A 16,189-nucleotide genomic window follows, 5' to 3' on the forward strand; every position below is an offset into this window, starting at 1 on the left:
AAAATCTAAGGTTGTGCACTCAGCTGACATGGGTAGCCAAGTGTAAGGTTGAGCCAGTCTGGTGTAACACAAGCACTAGGAAAACAAAAATGAGAGGAGTAGGTTATGACTGTGACAAGTATAAAACAAGCAACTGTACAGACAAAGACTGGGCTAGTAAATTAGAATGTCTTATAATGGGGGATTTTAACTTTCCAGACATTGAATAGAACTAGTGCATTGGTCACACACAGTAGCACGAAGTTGCAAGTGGACTTACTGATGACTATTTCCTACAGCACATTAGAGAGGCACCAGGAGAATGCAATACACTTCATCCAGTTATCAGCAGCAACTCATCATGCATTAAGAATCTGAGATAAAAACCCAGTAGGTGTCAGTGATCTTAGTGTATGGCTGTAGGCTTTACTTAAAGATGTAACTACTATCAATTGCATATGGAAGGGCTTTTGTTTTCGTAAAGATAATAATAGTGGTCTCAGAGAGTTTTTAAACTCTATGCAGCAGGACTAACTGATGAAGTTACTGACAGCAAATTCTAAATGGCAAGTATTTGGGGATGTAATCATAGAAGCTACTAGGCTTTTTATACCAATTAAGAAGTGCTGTTCTAGTCTTTAGACCTAAGCAGATGTCAGATATGCTGATGAGGCCCCTTGCAAAAAAGAAGAATACATGGGACAAATTATCAGATGATACAGAAGCCTACAGTAGATATAAACTAGTCAGCAATCAAGTCATAAAGGAGATTATGAAAAGTCTTTAGCAAAGAATACAAAGACTGCTTTATTTATGCAAACGCTAGTCACATTGGTCCACTAGACACGAATGGTTTAACTAGGGATAACCTGATCAATTGCTGACAAACTGAATATTTTGCATCTACACTCATGTGAGGAATTTTTTTAGGGATGGGAGAAGTACAAGCATATCAGTTTTTAAGATAACTGAATGATTTTGTGATCTATCTAGTTATATTAATTAAGGGAGGTAGCAAAAGAGGTCAGCACACCTTTAGACATAATTATGAGGGCATCTTTGGATTCAGGAGAGGTCCCTATGGACTGGTGCTGTTCAAATACATTACCAATTCACAAAGGGAGATCAAAGGGCTGACATGAGTAATTGCAGCCCTGTTAGTTTGTCTTCTGTTCTAGGGAAAATAATGGAATCACTAGTTGAAGAAGTAAGGCAAAACCATCTGGATACGAATGCATTTATACAGCACTCAAAGCATATATTTGTTGAGGGGTAGATTTGTCTGACTAAACTAACTGTAAAAAACTATAACACAGTGAAAAAGCAACTGGATGCAAAAAATAATTTTGACATCATACACTCAGATTTCAGAAAAGCATTTCATAGCATTGAATATAAAAGACGGCTTTATACAAATTGAGGCAGTGTGGCATTAAGGGTAAGTTACTGTTATGGACAGAGGAATGGTTGAGCAAGAGAAGACAGACAGTTGTTACTGAAATACACCAGGGTTCAGTACTGGGCCATTATTGTTTCTGATGTTTATTACTAATATTATTGAAGGCATATCAGACCTAATGTCTAAGTTTGCAGGTGATACAAAACTTTTCAGGGTGATTAATGAAGTAATAATCATGTGCTATTAAACAAGGTCTTGATTTATCAAGATTTTGTATATAGATGGGCTGAGAAGTGGCAACTGAAGTTTAATAACATTGACAAATGCAAGGTACTTCATATGGGTAGCAGAAATCTCAGATTAATGTACCAATTGGTCCTTGAGGTCGTCACAGACATTGTCTCAGATATGCCAGACAAGCTGTACTTGCTACCTGAGAGTCTAAAACGCTGATGAAACTAATATTCGGGTACACTCAAGTCAAGTCGACCCAATTTCGGCGAAGTCCGGATGGTCTGTGACAGCCAAACCATCTGCCAAACCTTCACAATGGTGCAACTGTTAATAATCCTGGGTAAAAACCCCATGCACAAGCACACTGTGGAAAATTTCATACGTTAGTTCACACTTGGATGAACTAACGTAAGCAGGGGTCGAGGTATGGCGCCCACACCACATGGAGGAATGCTGCCCCTCTGTGTTACCAGGTGGTAGATGACTCTCACCAACTGGTGCAATACCACCACTTTTCTTACTGGAGGCTTGAAGTTGAGGAACCCAAGTTTAATCTCCAGAGCTAAGTTCCAGTTAACTCTTCCCCATCTCTTCCATCGTGCAGTATGACTGATATCTTTTTAGGTTATGATGGACATCATGGCGAGATCAAAACTTCCTTACATTTCGAGGGTACAGCTCTAAAACAGTATTCGCAGGCCAGCTGCTAGTCAGTACACCAGACCAAACCTATTGGCAACTCTGTACGAGGCTTCTGGAACAGCTAGTGTATAATCTTGCTACCTCTACTCTGCCAGATAGTGATTGGAGGGAGTCCAAGTAGTGTGTATGCGGGGGCATTGTCGAGACACATTATGTCGAAGATCTGGGTATATTCTTACCATGTATGCCATATCAAAAAATTTCATACAACATGCCCCCACCCCACTTTTTCTTACTACTGAATACACCATGAATAGTCAAACTAATAGAGTAAGCTTATCTACAAAAAGATCTAAACCTCCCAACACTTCTTAGTTCATTTCACATGGTCTCAGTTCTAATATCAATGGATGTCCATTTCCACCTGCAGTCTGCCAAACCCCATGTACTTTTTCTTACAGAATCTCAGTTGCCCAAATTATTCACTGTATGATTCCTTTTGCCTCAAAGGTGGTACACCTGTGCATGTTTTTTTTTTGGTAGTTGTTGGCGCATCGGCTTCTGTGGCCATAATGCACCTCCCAAGGTTTTTTGCAGTACTTTGATCCAAGCCCGAGGCGGGATTCGAACCCGCGACCTTTGGGTTGCCAGGCAGGCACTTTACCCACCCGGCTAGCCCAGTCGGCCCTGTGCATATGCCCGTTCTGATAATCCCTGTCAGAGACTTAAAATGGATTAAAATCTCTCTACCTCATTCTGTCAAATTCATCTGTTGTCTCTACCATTCTCCTAACTCCACTGATCACTTGTAGCTCTTTGATTTCCCCTCTTTTCAAATTGACTTGCACCAGTCCAACTTTCCTAACAGTGTGAGGTAATTTTCCTTGGTGATTTTAATGTTCACAACTCCAGCTGGCTTCCGTTCTCTAATCACACAGAGCCAGCTGGTTGAGATGCTGAGGCCTTTGCAATCACTAATGACCTCGCACAGATAGTTCATTTACCTACAAGAATACCGGACAATCCTAACTACAGCCAACACGCTTGATATTTTTCTCACAAACAACACTTCTAAGTACACGGTCACTCAGATCACAACTTGGTGATTGTCTCTTCTCCAATGGAGCCTTTATCTCATGGCTATTCCAAACCTCGTGTTGTTTAGCATTACAAGAATGCAAAATGGGATGACCTGCGAGATTTCTTTTCTTTAGTCAGATTACTGTTTCAAAACTTCTGATTCAACATTTGCTCAGATCATGTCATGAAATTATTCTTGTAGGAATGGAATCCTTTATTCCACACTTCACATTAAAATCTCATCCTTTATCTAAACCTTGGTTTTCCAATAAATGTGCAAAGGCTGTTCAAGAGAATAATGTGACATATCGCAATTGGCTTGTTTCCAATTCTTCGGTTTAATTTTCTGCCTACGCCAAAGCTCGCAACAATTGTAAAGCAGTTATTAATCAGTCCAAACTAGATTTTGAACACGCTAAGAGTAGAAAACTTGCTTCTTGCCCTAATGGTAGCCAAGCATTCTGGTCTCTTGCCAAAGCTATTGGCCACAACTTTTGCCCATCTCTGCTCCAACCCACCTCTGTCAAAACCAGATGGTTCTATTGTCACTTCAGCCAAGGATAAAGCTGACCTGCTAGCATCCCATTTTTCTTCCAACTCATGTATTAATGATCTTGGTAAAAGGCCTTCCACCATTCCCAACATGCTCCATTCAATGCTTCCTGTGGCCTTCCGTCAAAAGGATGTCAGAAGGATTTTGACGAATCTTGATACTAAGAAAGCACCAGGTCCTGATGGTATTTCTCCACTTGTTCTCAAAACCTGTGTTCCTGAACTTACTCCTATTCTTTGCTGCCTTTTTTCACTTTCTTATTCCAAAGGTGTTTCCTTCTGCTTGGAAATTTGCTCATATCCAGCCACTAAAAGGTGGTGACAAATCCCTCCCCATCCAATTATCGCCCCATTGCAATTACTTCTACTCTTTCTAAAGTAATGGAGAAATCAATTAACCGCCAACTCTTAAATTACCTAGAAACCTTCCGTCTGATCAACGATTGCCAGTAAGGATTCAGTCAGTGTCGATCTACTGGTGATATTCTGGCTTATGTTACCCATTTATGGACTAATTCAATGGAAAGGTTCGGTGAAACACAAGTAGTTGCTCTTGACATCTCAAAGGCTTTTGATCGTGTTTGGCATAAAGGTCTTCTAAACAAGCTTCCATCTTATGGTTTGCCAACTGTTTTTTGTAATTGGTTTACCAGTTTTCTCTCTGACTGCTCACTGAGGGTGATGGTAGATGGCTCTCTGTCTTCTAACTTCTCCACTAATGCTGGTGTCCCCCACTCTTTTTCTCTTGTATATTAATGACCTTCTTCCATTGACTGGAAATCCTATCCGTAGTTTTGCCGATGATAGTACATTGCATTCTACTTTCCATTTTGTGAAACCTTGCCCTGCTCAATCAGCTTCAACTTCTCGAATATCTGCTACCAATTCCTTAAATGCCGATCTCCAGTGGGGCAAAGACAACTTAGTTGATTTCAATCCTTCTAAAAATCAGTCCTGTCTTATATCTCGCAAAAAGGATTCTTCTGCTCCTATGCTTATCTTGGTGACATTCTGATTTCTAGGCAAGATGATATGTTTTGGGGATTACCCCGACTTCTAATCTCCCTTGTCACAAGCACATTGCAAATATTGCTTACTCTGCATCTAAAAACTTGATTTTCTCTTTCGCTCTCGGCGTTACTTTTCTTCCAAACAGCTCTGTACAAATCGCAAATGCGCCCTACCATGGAATATTGTTCCCACATCTGGGGCAGTGCTCCCAAAACCTCTCTCAGGCTTCTAGACTCCATTCAGAAGAGGGCAGTTAGGTTAATTAATGACTCCTCTCTAACAGTCTCTCCGCTTTGTCTCATAGACATACTGTTTCTGCTGCATGCCTTTTCTACAGATACTTCCATGGGTACTATTCTTCTGAACTGGCTTCTATAATTCCCACTCTCTCTTTCAAAAGAGTCCGAAAACATGCTGCCATCAACCAACATCCATTTACTGTCCAACTTCAAACTCACAGAACCAAATCAACTGCCGTTTTCTGGAACAACCTTCCGTCATACATATTTCCTGAAAATTACAGTATACAGAAGTTCAAGTCTAATGTCAACAAATATCTTCTTTCATCTTCTCAACCTCCAACCAAGCACTGTACTAAGTACCTATAGGTTCTAATACCTCTCGTGTTTGGGGTTTTCGTAAAAAAAAAAAAAAAAAAAAAAAAAAATTTGAGATACCAAACTCAGGGTAGTGGAGAAGGAAAAATTTTGGGAGTAATTACGCAACCAGATATGAAGCTCTCTGAGCTGTGCACATAGGCTACCAGAACAGCTCGTGAGGTTTTTTAAAGTTATATACAAAAATTTTGCCAGTAGGAATAAGGAGGTGATCATATCATTGTATAAGGTAGTGGTTAGGGTACATCTTGAGTACTGCACACAGATCTGGAAGCCTCATTTGCAGGAGAATGTGTCTGAGAGCAGGCATAGAGAATAGCAGCAAAATTAGTGAGGGGAAAAAAAGGGTACTCTTACCAGAAAAGGCTTCAGTTCAGGAAATTGCAGCATCTGAAGACTAGACACCCATGGTGAGATCTGATTGACGTGTTTAAGGCTCTGAATGAACCAAGTAAGCTCAATGCCAGTAGAATCCTTCCTCTTGCTCAGAGCATCTCAGGGTATGCAAACGAGTGTGGCATAAATTCAAACCGAGGAAGGATGGTTGCAGGACAGATGTGCAGAAATTTGTCTTCAGCTAGCAGGAAATTGATTGTTGGAACAAATGTCCATCTGGTGTTTTTGAAATGGGAAAATGTATTTTGTTTATTTATTTATTTTTTTTTTTTTGGGAAAATACTGTAAAAGCTTGCTTCCTTGCATTATTTGCCAATACTAATGCTAATTATACTGCTAATTTGCTTTATAATTATTCAAAACAGTTTTTTCCTACTTAATAATTAAGTAGGCAAATCTGGCAATTATTACAAAAATGGCTGAATAATACTATAAGGCTCTGAGGAAGATACAAAGAACATAGGAAAGGAAACAGAAAAATCAAATAGCACTAGAAATAAACATTTTCAAAAATAAATGTGAAACTACTTTGTGACACACTACATTTAGGTGTGAAGGGCAGGGTATAAATACTTAAGAGCTGCCTACATGGCCAATGTGTTGGACCTACCTGGTTTAGGATTTACAAAGGGCATGGGTAGAGCAACTCAAACTTTAAAACAAATATTTAGAGATACATAAAAAAAAACAAAAAAAAAAAAAACAGATTAATATTAAGTAGGAAAAAAATGCTTTTTTTATGCAATTTTAATAAATATTTTGTGAAGTTCACTTACATGTTCCTGTATTTTTACTTCTTGAAATTTCATAAACTTTGAGCCTCTTGTCTGTAAATACAGCCGCCCACCTGATTTATTCACTCTGCAATCATTGCTATCGCACATCACAAGTGGCATGAAAGTGGGTGAATTAATCTGAAAATACAATGACAGTTTCTTATTTTTGTTTACAAAAATTTTATATAAGAGAGAATCATTAAAATGTTCTAAGCATAGTTTAAAAATGATGCTAATTAACAGATGAAATTGTGATTCTATGAAAGTGCTGCAATTAAAATTAAAAGTTTTATCATTTTCAAGAGGAGAGACCCCCCCCCCAATGTTGGTTTTCACAGAGTAGAACCCCAAGTGCCCAAAGGAAAGAAATTGACTGTTTCAGATGAAAAAGGTAGAATTTTATTATCCAGGCTTAGGATTCATTATTATTGTACTTATTATAAGTATAATAATAATGAATTAAGTAAGCACTACTTAACAGAGTTAAGTTACTTTCTTATGGCATTCAATGCTACACCTTTGAGCAAGTGTAATTAATTGCAACATCCACGTGTCAGAACCAACGAGAACTGGTGTGTTGTTTCCACATGTTGAATCAATTTCTCACAAAAAAAAAAAAAAAAAAAAAAAACAATAATAAAAATCCTGTTTTGTTTACCAGTTACTAAAGTTCTGGTAATTAATATTTATCAATTTGAGTTTTGGTTGAGAGTAAGGTAGAAGCTTGGATAATTGAAGTCCTAGTGTATAAAAACTTATTTGAAAGCTGTAGTGCATCTCTAATAGCTGTGTGTTTTTGTGGGGTGGGGGAAAGCTTTTGTTGACTGGCTTAGTAAACCACATGAAACCTGATAGACTAAATGAACAAAAAGGTAACCAAAAATCATTACTATTATGAAAACAGACGCAGTATTTTGAAAATTGCCTAACAATTGGGAGACGGGCAGAATGATAACATTATACAAACACAGGCTGATCTGTTTTCAGCTGTGGATTACAGAAGGTGAGCAAAAAATACTCTGCTAATTATTGCACGGTCCTGAAAACAGTAATTGGGCACTGGATATCGAAGTTTAAGCTCTAACTACAGTTTCTGATATTTTAGTAGTTTTAGTTAATTTTTTTAAAGCATTGGCTCATGAGCACATGCACTTTATACAGACAGACAATACATGACAGAAACAATCCATCAAGGAAACTCTCAGAACAACCAACCAAGTAAAAATGCATCTTGTAATGGTTAAAACAAAACAATAACAAATTGAAATGGTTTGTAGGAGTAGGCTTATCTCACTACTTAGTGGGCATCTTAGAGTAATAATTAATCAAACATTAATAGAACAATAATTAAAGACAATACCTGTGGGTGAGCACTATCAAAAGCAAATAAGTTAACACTAGAGTTCAATATAAGCTGCTCTAGGAACAGATATAAAATAAAAGGAGATGCCTGCTATTCACATGGGTTCAAGCAATCATTAAGTAATGTTATTTGTCTACTTTCTCTAATGGTTTGTTTGTTATTTGGTTTTTAGGAGCATTAGCAACCAAGGCCATATTGCTCTGGGAATATGCGGTGGTCATTCCCTGATCTTTCTGCATCCTCCGTATTTGGTGGTCATGGGCTCGAACCCCGGTCTAATCAAGAAGCGTGTGCTACTCTGCTGCTGTTCCTGCCCACCTGGCTATGGATGTGCCTTCTCTAATGGTTTGACACTGTTGTGTGTGAAGTATAGCACATAAGGACTATGTATTTTCAGCCTCATATAGTTAAGATTTTATAATTATAAATTTAAAATAGGAGTGAAAAATCAAGTATATTTATTATCAATCTCAATCCTGACTAACAGTGACTGTACAAACACTAAGATAAATTTAAAAAGCTCCTCTATTATCAAAATTTATAAATACAATAGACTGGATATAAGAAACAGTACTTACAGGCTGATAAGTTTCTGCACCACACTGATCACAAGTATAGGTAGCAACTACCATCACAGGCCTTACTTCTGTACACCGCGTTACAATTCCTTTCACAAGGACAAGTTTTCCAATGTGTTGAGCTTTGACTTGCCGCACAGACATGTGTTTCTGATTAACAGGTGGTTTAAAATAAACTTCACTATATATAAAGAAAAATAATAAATAAATAAAAAAAAAACTTAGCCATGTCAAGGAGTACTTATAATGTATAGATAATCACAAAAAAGTGCTATTTTGTGAGAAATGCATCTACCATTGTTGGGAATTTCAAGAATATTAAAATGCATTAATATTAAAATTCACAAGACCATACACATCTGTACAGAAGTACATACCAAGACAAGACATTTAAGATAAGAACCAACTATTTTTAGGTTTACTACATGTATTAATATTCCTTGGGAGGAAGAGAGAGAGGGTGGCTAGTATGCTGTACATTTGTGCTACTTTTGTTGATTTTAAATTTCTCAAGTGAGTTGAGCTAAAACCATTATTAAAAGAAATATAAAGAAAGAAAGTGCATACAGTTTAATTATTTTAACATATAATTCTTGTAATGACAAATGAAAAGTTAAAAAACTTTTCACTGCAATTCATGGGAACAGCAGAGGCTGGCTTGCTGGTATAGGAACTGTATGTGATTTATTGATGCATAAATTCCCAATTCCAGAGATATTTGCATTTTCTCTTATTACAAGTTTCTTGCAGAAGTTTACTGAAGTGACTTTTGTTTGCACTCACAGATGCTGGTGATCTTCCCCGGCACATGATGTGTACGTTAAAACAAATAGCCTTCTTAAAAAGGTTTACATTCTAAAGCTTAAACTCCAAATATTCATAAATTCAGTTAGCTAAAATGAATAAATAATATTTGATTAAGCATGCAGAGAGCTGTACAGGTAACCCCTGCTTAACGCTGATAATTCATTCAGGAAAAACAGAGCGCTAAGTGAGTGCCATATTCCTGTAATGTAACATTTGTATTTGTGAGTCGCGGTCTACAGCACTGCGACTCAAATAATAAACTGTAGTGAAAAGACGCAAAATGTCGGTCAAAATATATAATATTAAAAATCTGTACATATAAAACATTCTCTGTTACATACGCATATAATTATGTAGTAAGTAACTACATTACATATCAAAATTAAACTTAAAATCCAATTAAAATCATGAATCTATTAATCCGATGGCCCTGGGCTGCCGAGTTTTCGTATCTTTGGTTGATTTTGGGTTGTACTCTGGCCATCTTCCTAGTAAACTAAAAGGGGTTTTACTTTAAAATCCCCTGCAGCATTACCGCTCAACAATAAAGTCAACCGATCCTTCACCACTTTGAAGCGTGGCATGTTTTTTCCTTCTTTCGATATAAAACTTCTTTTAGGCATTCGTTTACAAAAATGTCCTGTCTCATCTATGTTAAAAACTTGTTGAGAAGTATAACACCTCTCTTCAATAATTTTAAGAAGTTCTTTTTTGAAAGTTTCGGCTCCTCCCTGAATTTTAAATCTATCGAACCAGCCCTTACTAGCTTTAAATGGCTCCACATTTTTATTTTATTATGGTGAGCTTTCTTCAGATCATTATATAGGCTAATCGCTTTTTATTTAATAATATTTAACTTAACAGAATTGTGCATTGGATATTATCTTCAATAAAATTATTTAAAAGTCTCTCCATTTCAATTATAATAGCCAGCCTAACCATAACCAATTTAGTTGCTTGCAGTGGAACAGCTGTCTTTCCCGCTGCTAAAATTAATTCTTTAATTTTTATAATTGTTCTTACAGTTGAATCTGCCAGTAATAAATGATTGCACACATCCACTTGTCTTTGAACGGAATCGATTTGCTTCAAAACGTATAATTAAATTTTCAAATTCAGGCCATTTCTTACCTTAGTTGGCTTCATACTGCATCCAGATGTTGTTGCTTTTTAATTTTTATCCGCCATCATTCATCTTCAAAAATGTAACTGCATTGCATTAATTATTACGCAATGTCCAAGTAAACTGTCAGTTACCTAACACCGTACTGAGTGATGACTAGACTTCGGATAAATGCATATAACGCAAGTATTACAAGCAATATACTTGATAATTTTTTAAAATGTTGATCTCTGAACTATGTAACTAGCCACTGTACTGCAATTAAATTAGCGTAGAAAAAAATTTCACCGAACGTGGTAAAATTTAATGTTGTTTTGCTATTAATTTTCAAGCTATCGACTACATCAGATGAAACGTTTTCATTAAACATGCCAAAAATTTAATCTGTAAGCTGGTAAAAGAGTGTTATAACGAGGGCCTGATGTATTATTATTTATATCTTCTTATTATGTATGGTCAAAATGGATAATGGTTTGCTAGGGTGGCACTTACATTTTAAGTGCATTTGATTTTTATTTCTTAAATTAAATGAATATATTTTTTTCTGTGATCAAAATAAGTGGAAAGTAAATAACTCACTATCTTAATACCGGCTAATTATCGATGAATTAAGTTTCCAGTGCAATTAATACAATAGCAATAATTCATCATTTACATATTTAGTAAACTAATAAAAAAAAAAGAAGTCCAATAAGTTTCAGATGCATATTAATTAAACCAACGTCTGTTTTATGTATTTGCCATATTGCTTTCATTATTTCCCCATTTTAAATTTATTCTAATCATTTAATTTCAAAACAATTTTACCATATATATCAGTTTCCCTTTATCAAAGAAATAGAAACTGCAACTTCAGAAAACCATTTAAATAATGTCCAAATTTTCTTTGATCCTATCCAGTAATATATTTAGAAAATCAACTATGACATTCAAATGTATAAATCAAGAATTTCATTATTAGCCATGTGAGAGAGAGAGAGAGAGAGAGAGAGAGAGAGAGAGAGAGAGAGTGAGAGAGAGAGAGAGAGTGAGAGAAGAATAATGATATCCAACTCTGGACCCTGGGTGTGCCAAACCCATACTCACCAGATGTGAGCCCCTGGGGTTTTCAGCAATAAACAGATTCAAAGATACTCACAATCTACGCATCAGCTCTGGAGGATACTGATTCTGTCGATCACGAATTTCACCTGGTTGATGGTTTCGTTGTTCCATGAGCAGCCTGTGATCAATATACACATCTAAGGAGTCCTTTGCAACTACCTGTAGGTATATGGGGGGGGGGAACACACAATAACACTGGACATAAGAAATTTGTTTTGTAAGCATGATATTATCTTCTATATGAACAGTAAACTAATAACCACCACAAAAATAAAACAAAATAATTTTTATTACCAGTGTAAAATATCATCTTAATTTTCACTTCAGTCTACCAGACTATTACAGAGTCTGTAGTTACATCCAAAAATAAGGCTGATATGTCAATTCACTGACATGGATATAAACAGAGCAGAGGAATCCATGATATTTTTCTGTGCAACTATTACCACAATTTAGGCACATTCTTCTCGTCGACAGATAAGTGTATAAATGAAAAATAACCACTTCAAAGATGGCTGGTTATGTTTTGTGTATCAACTATTTTAGTCATGCATGCATATGGCCTTTTATATTGTGTACCGTGTTTGTACATGTGCTTTCATGCATGTGTGTGTCTACAAGCTGATTTGCATGTTGAATGGGCCAAAAAGCCTAGAATAACTCACAGGAAAACTTGAAACTGCTTAATTACAGCATCAACTGAAGAGGCAAACTCACCACACTGCAGTGATGGCTCTTTTCAAAGAGATTAAACCCAAGCAACTGCAGAAGAGACATGATTGTAACAATGTTAGATTGCCGATCACCACTGCTTTGTTTGCACTGATGCCATGAATAATTTTTAATGCACAATTTTTTTTAACTATGTAGGAGTTAAATCTGAATGCAACTATGTGATAAGTGATATATTAGAACAAAATTTACTTCATATACCAATTTTAAGGTAAATTTCAGCAAAACATATTTTTAATAATTATCTACAAAATATCCATCATTTGATTATTCTAATAATGTAATACCAGTATGTTAAAACAGTATGTATTTTAGAAGGCATTTCCCATGTAATGCCTTTTAAAAATGTGTCATTCTTGATAATGGAAATGGTTAAAAAGATATCCAAAAATTACTACCTCTCTTTCTTTGTAGTCTGGAAGCATTTCGTAGATGGCATCAGCAAAGAGTTTGGAATAACGCCTGCCATTTTCCACAATGGCATCTGCTAGATCAGGATCATACTCCAGCACGTCATCTAATTCTACAGTGATTGCTACTTGATCTCTGTGTGCCAATTTTACCTATACAAACATCAATATGACCAAGTTATAACAATTAAACTTGAGAAGGACACTACATGGGAAAATTATTAAGTAATAATATTTAATAAAATACACTTTACAACATGAAATATTTAATTAGTTTATTGGTATGAAAGGATAAATTGATAAAGTCTGACCCAAACAATTCCAATAACTAAATACACAGATGAACCGAAACATTAAGAACAACAAGTCATGCAAATCGAAGCAACTGCAGGTGAACTACGGCACGTGCGTGGGTCGGGACACAATATAAAAAAAACACCCGATACTGAGATCCATTAACCAGTGTTACTCTTGTTCTTCAGATGGGAAAGGCAGCAGACTTAAGTGAGTTTAACAAAGGCCAAATTGTAATGGCAAGACGACTGGGTCAGAGCATATCCGAAACAGCACGGCTGGTGGGGTGCTCATGGACAGCCGTGGTTAGTACCTACCGAAAGTGGTCAAAAGAAGTAAAATGCATGAACCGCCGGCGAGTTGTTGGATGACCACGGCTCATCGATGCTCCAGGTGAGCGAAGGCTCTCCCAGATGGTACGTGGCAACAGAAGGGAGGCTGTGGTGCAACTTGCTGGTAATTGGAATGCTGGTGACGGGAGTAATGTGTCACAACACACAGTATATCAAACCCTGCTGAAAATGGAGCTGCATAGCCACAGGCCACTCCAAGTGCCCATGCTAGCCACGGTTCACCAGCAACAGAGCCTATAATGAGCACGCGAGCATCGAAACTGGATCTTGAGTGATTGGAAGAAGGTTGCTTGGTACAATGAATCACATTTCTTGTTGCACCATAGGATGAAAACAAGTTGGTGATGGCAATGTCATGCTTTGGGTGACGTTCTGCTGGGATACCCTGAGCCTAGTCATCCACGTGCCAGACACTCTGACGTCTACCACCTACCTAAACATCATTGCTGACCAGGTACACCCTTTCGTGGCAACGGTCTTCCCCTCTGGTGGTGTCATTTTTCAGCAGGATAATGCACTCTGCCACACTTCCCGGATTGTTAGAAACTGGTTTGCAGAACATAAGGAAGACTTCCAGGCATTGCCCTGACATTCAAATTCCCCAGACACCAATCCATCTAGCATCTGTGGTTTGTGTTGGAACAGCAACTCCGATCTGCAGTCTCAACCACGGACCTTACAGGAGTTAAAAGGATCAGCTGGTTATGTGTTGGTACGAGATTCCACAAGACACATTTAGAAATCTTGCAACATCCATGCCTTGCTAGGTATGAGCTGTTTTGGCTGCACGTGGAGGACCAACATCATATAGGTAAAGAGTTCTTTACTTATGTAAACTCTAGAAGGAAAGGGATGAATCAGATTGGTCCACTGAATATTGATGGTTCAACTGTAGATGATCCTGCTCAGGTGGCTAACAAACTAAATGAGTTTTTTGCATCTACAGTCACACATGAGCAGTTATTCAGAGAGGGGAATGCCAGAGGTGAATTAAACTCTGACAGTGAGTTAGATGATTTTGTAATAATTCAGAGAAAAGCGGAGGAGAAATTGTTGAAGACAAACATAAAAAAGGCAACCAGGGTGGATGGGATCTATCCAGTTATATTAAAGGAGGCAACAAAGAAAGTAAGCAAACTCAACCATAATTATGAGGGCTTCCTTGGACTCAGGGGAGGTCCCCATGGACTGGAAGTGTGCAAACGTATCGCCAATTCATGAAGGGGGTTCAAAACGTGACACAAGTAACTATAGACCTGTTAATTTAACTTGTGTTTCGGGGAAATTAATAGAGGCACTGGTTAAAGAAGCACTGCAGGATCATCTAGACAAGGTGGTAGATGACTTTCATCAACCGGTGAAATACCACCACTTTGCTTATTGGAGGCTTGAAGTGGTGAAACCCATGTTTAGTCTCTAGAGCAAAGTTTCCGGCATCCCCCTTCTCCCCATACCTCTCCTTCAACCCATGCACGGTACTAAGTACTATAGGTTTTGATACCTTTCGTGTTTGGGGTTTTCATAAAAAAAAAAAAAGACTTCAGTTATAGCTCGGACACAGCATGGTTTTGTTAAGGGGAAGTCTTGTCTGACCAATTTGATTGGATACTATGATGTGGTTACAAAGGAACTGGATGCAGGGAATAACTTTGATATCATATTTTTGGATCTTAGAAAGGCTTTTGATACTGTTGCACATGGAAGACTGCTGCTATGGATAAAGGGATGGTTGAGTGGGAGAAGACAGAGTGGTAATCAATGGACACTGCTCTTCGTGGACTTATGTTATTAGCGGAGTCCATCAGGGTTCAGTGTTGGGTCCATTGTTGTTTTCTGTATTTATAAATTATATTGATGATGGTATATAAGGCTTAATATCCAAGTTTGCAGACAATAAATAGGTTGGCAGGGTTGTTAAGGACACTAATGACAGTACGCTGCTGCAACAGGATCTAGAAAAGTTGAGCAGATGGGCTGAGAGGTGGCAAATGAAGTTTAACATTGACAAATGTAAAGTACTACATATGGGAAGCAGTAACCCCAGAGTAACGTATCGACTCTGTGGTACTATACTGACAGTGGCAGAGAATGAAAAGGACCTGGGGGTAATTGTGCAGGCAGATATCAAGTTTTCTGAGCAGTGCAGACAGTCTGCAAGAGTAGCTAATGGTGCCTTGTCAACGATATACAGGAATTTTTCTAGCAGGGATAAGGAGGCGATTATCCCCTTGTATAAGGCAATAGTCAGGCCACACCTTGAGTACTGTATACAGGTCTGGAGGCCTCATTTTAAGAAGGATGTAGAGCTGTTGGAATGAGTACAGAGAAGGGCAACAAGATTAGTGAATGGAATGAGGGGTTGCTCTTACAAAGAAAGGCTTAAGTTTTGCAAATTACAGTGTCTGGAGACTAGGCACCTGCAAGGTGATCTGATTGAGGTGTATAAAGCCTTGAATGGTTTGAGTATGTTCAACGTTGATGGGATTCTTCCTCTTGCTCAGAATAATCACCTGAGTGGGCATAAATTCGAATTCAGGAAAGACAGTTGTAGGATAGATGTGTGGAAGTTTGCCTTTAGCCAGTGGGTTGTTGATTGGTGGAACAGACTTCCATCTTTCGTTGTGGAAGTTGATAGCCTAAATAAATTTAAGGCCATGCTGGACAGGTATTTGGAACAAACGGAGGGGCAAAATGGAAACTTTTTTTTTTTTCCCCTTTGGCTGATGCTGCATAAGCTTA

General features: G+C 37.6%; 1 protein-coding gene across 2 annotated transcripts in view; it reads right to left on the reverse strand.

Annotated features, from left to right (window-relative positions):
* The window catches only part of Mcm7 (minichromosome maintenance 7), a 92,997-nt gene that overhangs the window by 46,213 nt on the left and 30,595 nt on the right, over positions 1 to 16,189 (reverse strand). For both annotated transcript variants that reach the window (XM_090385978.1, XM_090385988.1), the window contains exons 3-6: positions 12,792 to 12,956; positions 11,696 to 11,820; positions 8,628 to 8,808; positions 6,687 to 6,824 (exon numbers count right to left, since the gene is read on the reverse strand). In XM_090385978.1, coding sequence (XP_090242104.1) covers positions 6,687 to 6,824; positions 8,628 to 8,808; positions 11,696 to 11,820; positions 12,792 to 12,956 — 609 coding nt within the window. The remainder of the gene's footprint in view (positions 1 to 6,686; positions 6,825 to 8,627; positions 8,809 to 11,695; positions 11,821 to 12,791; positions 12,957 to 16,189) is intronic.

Source organism: Mastigoproctus giganteus, chromosome 1 (genome assembly GCF_048544385.1).
Source record: "Mastigoproctus giganteus isolate SK-2022 chromosome 1, ASM4854438v1, whole genome shotgun sequence".
Taxonomy (NCBI): domain Eukaryota; kingdom Metazoa; phylum Arthropoda; class Arachnida; order Uropygi; family Thelyphonidae; genus Mastigoproctus; species Mastigoproctus giganteus.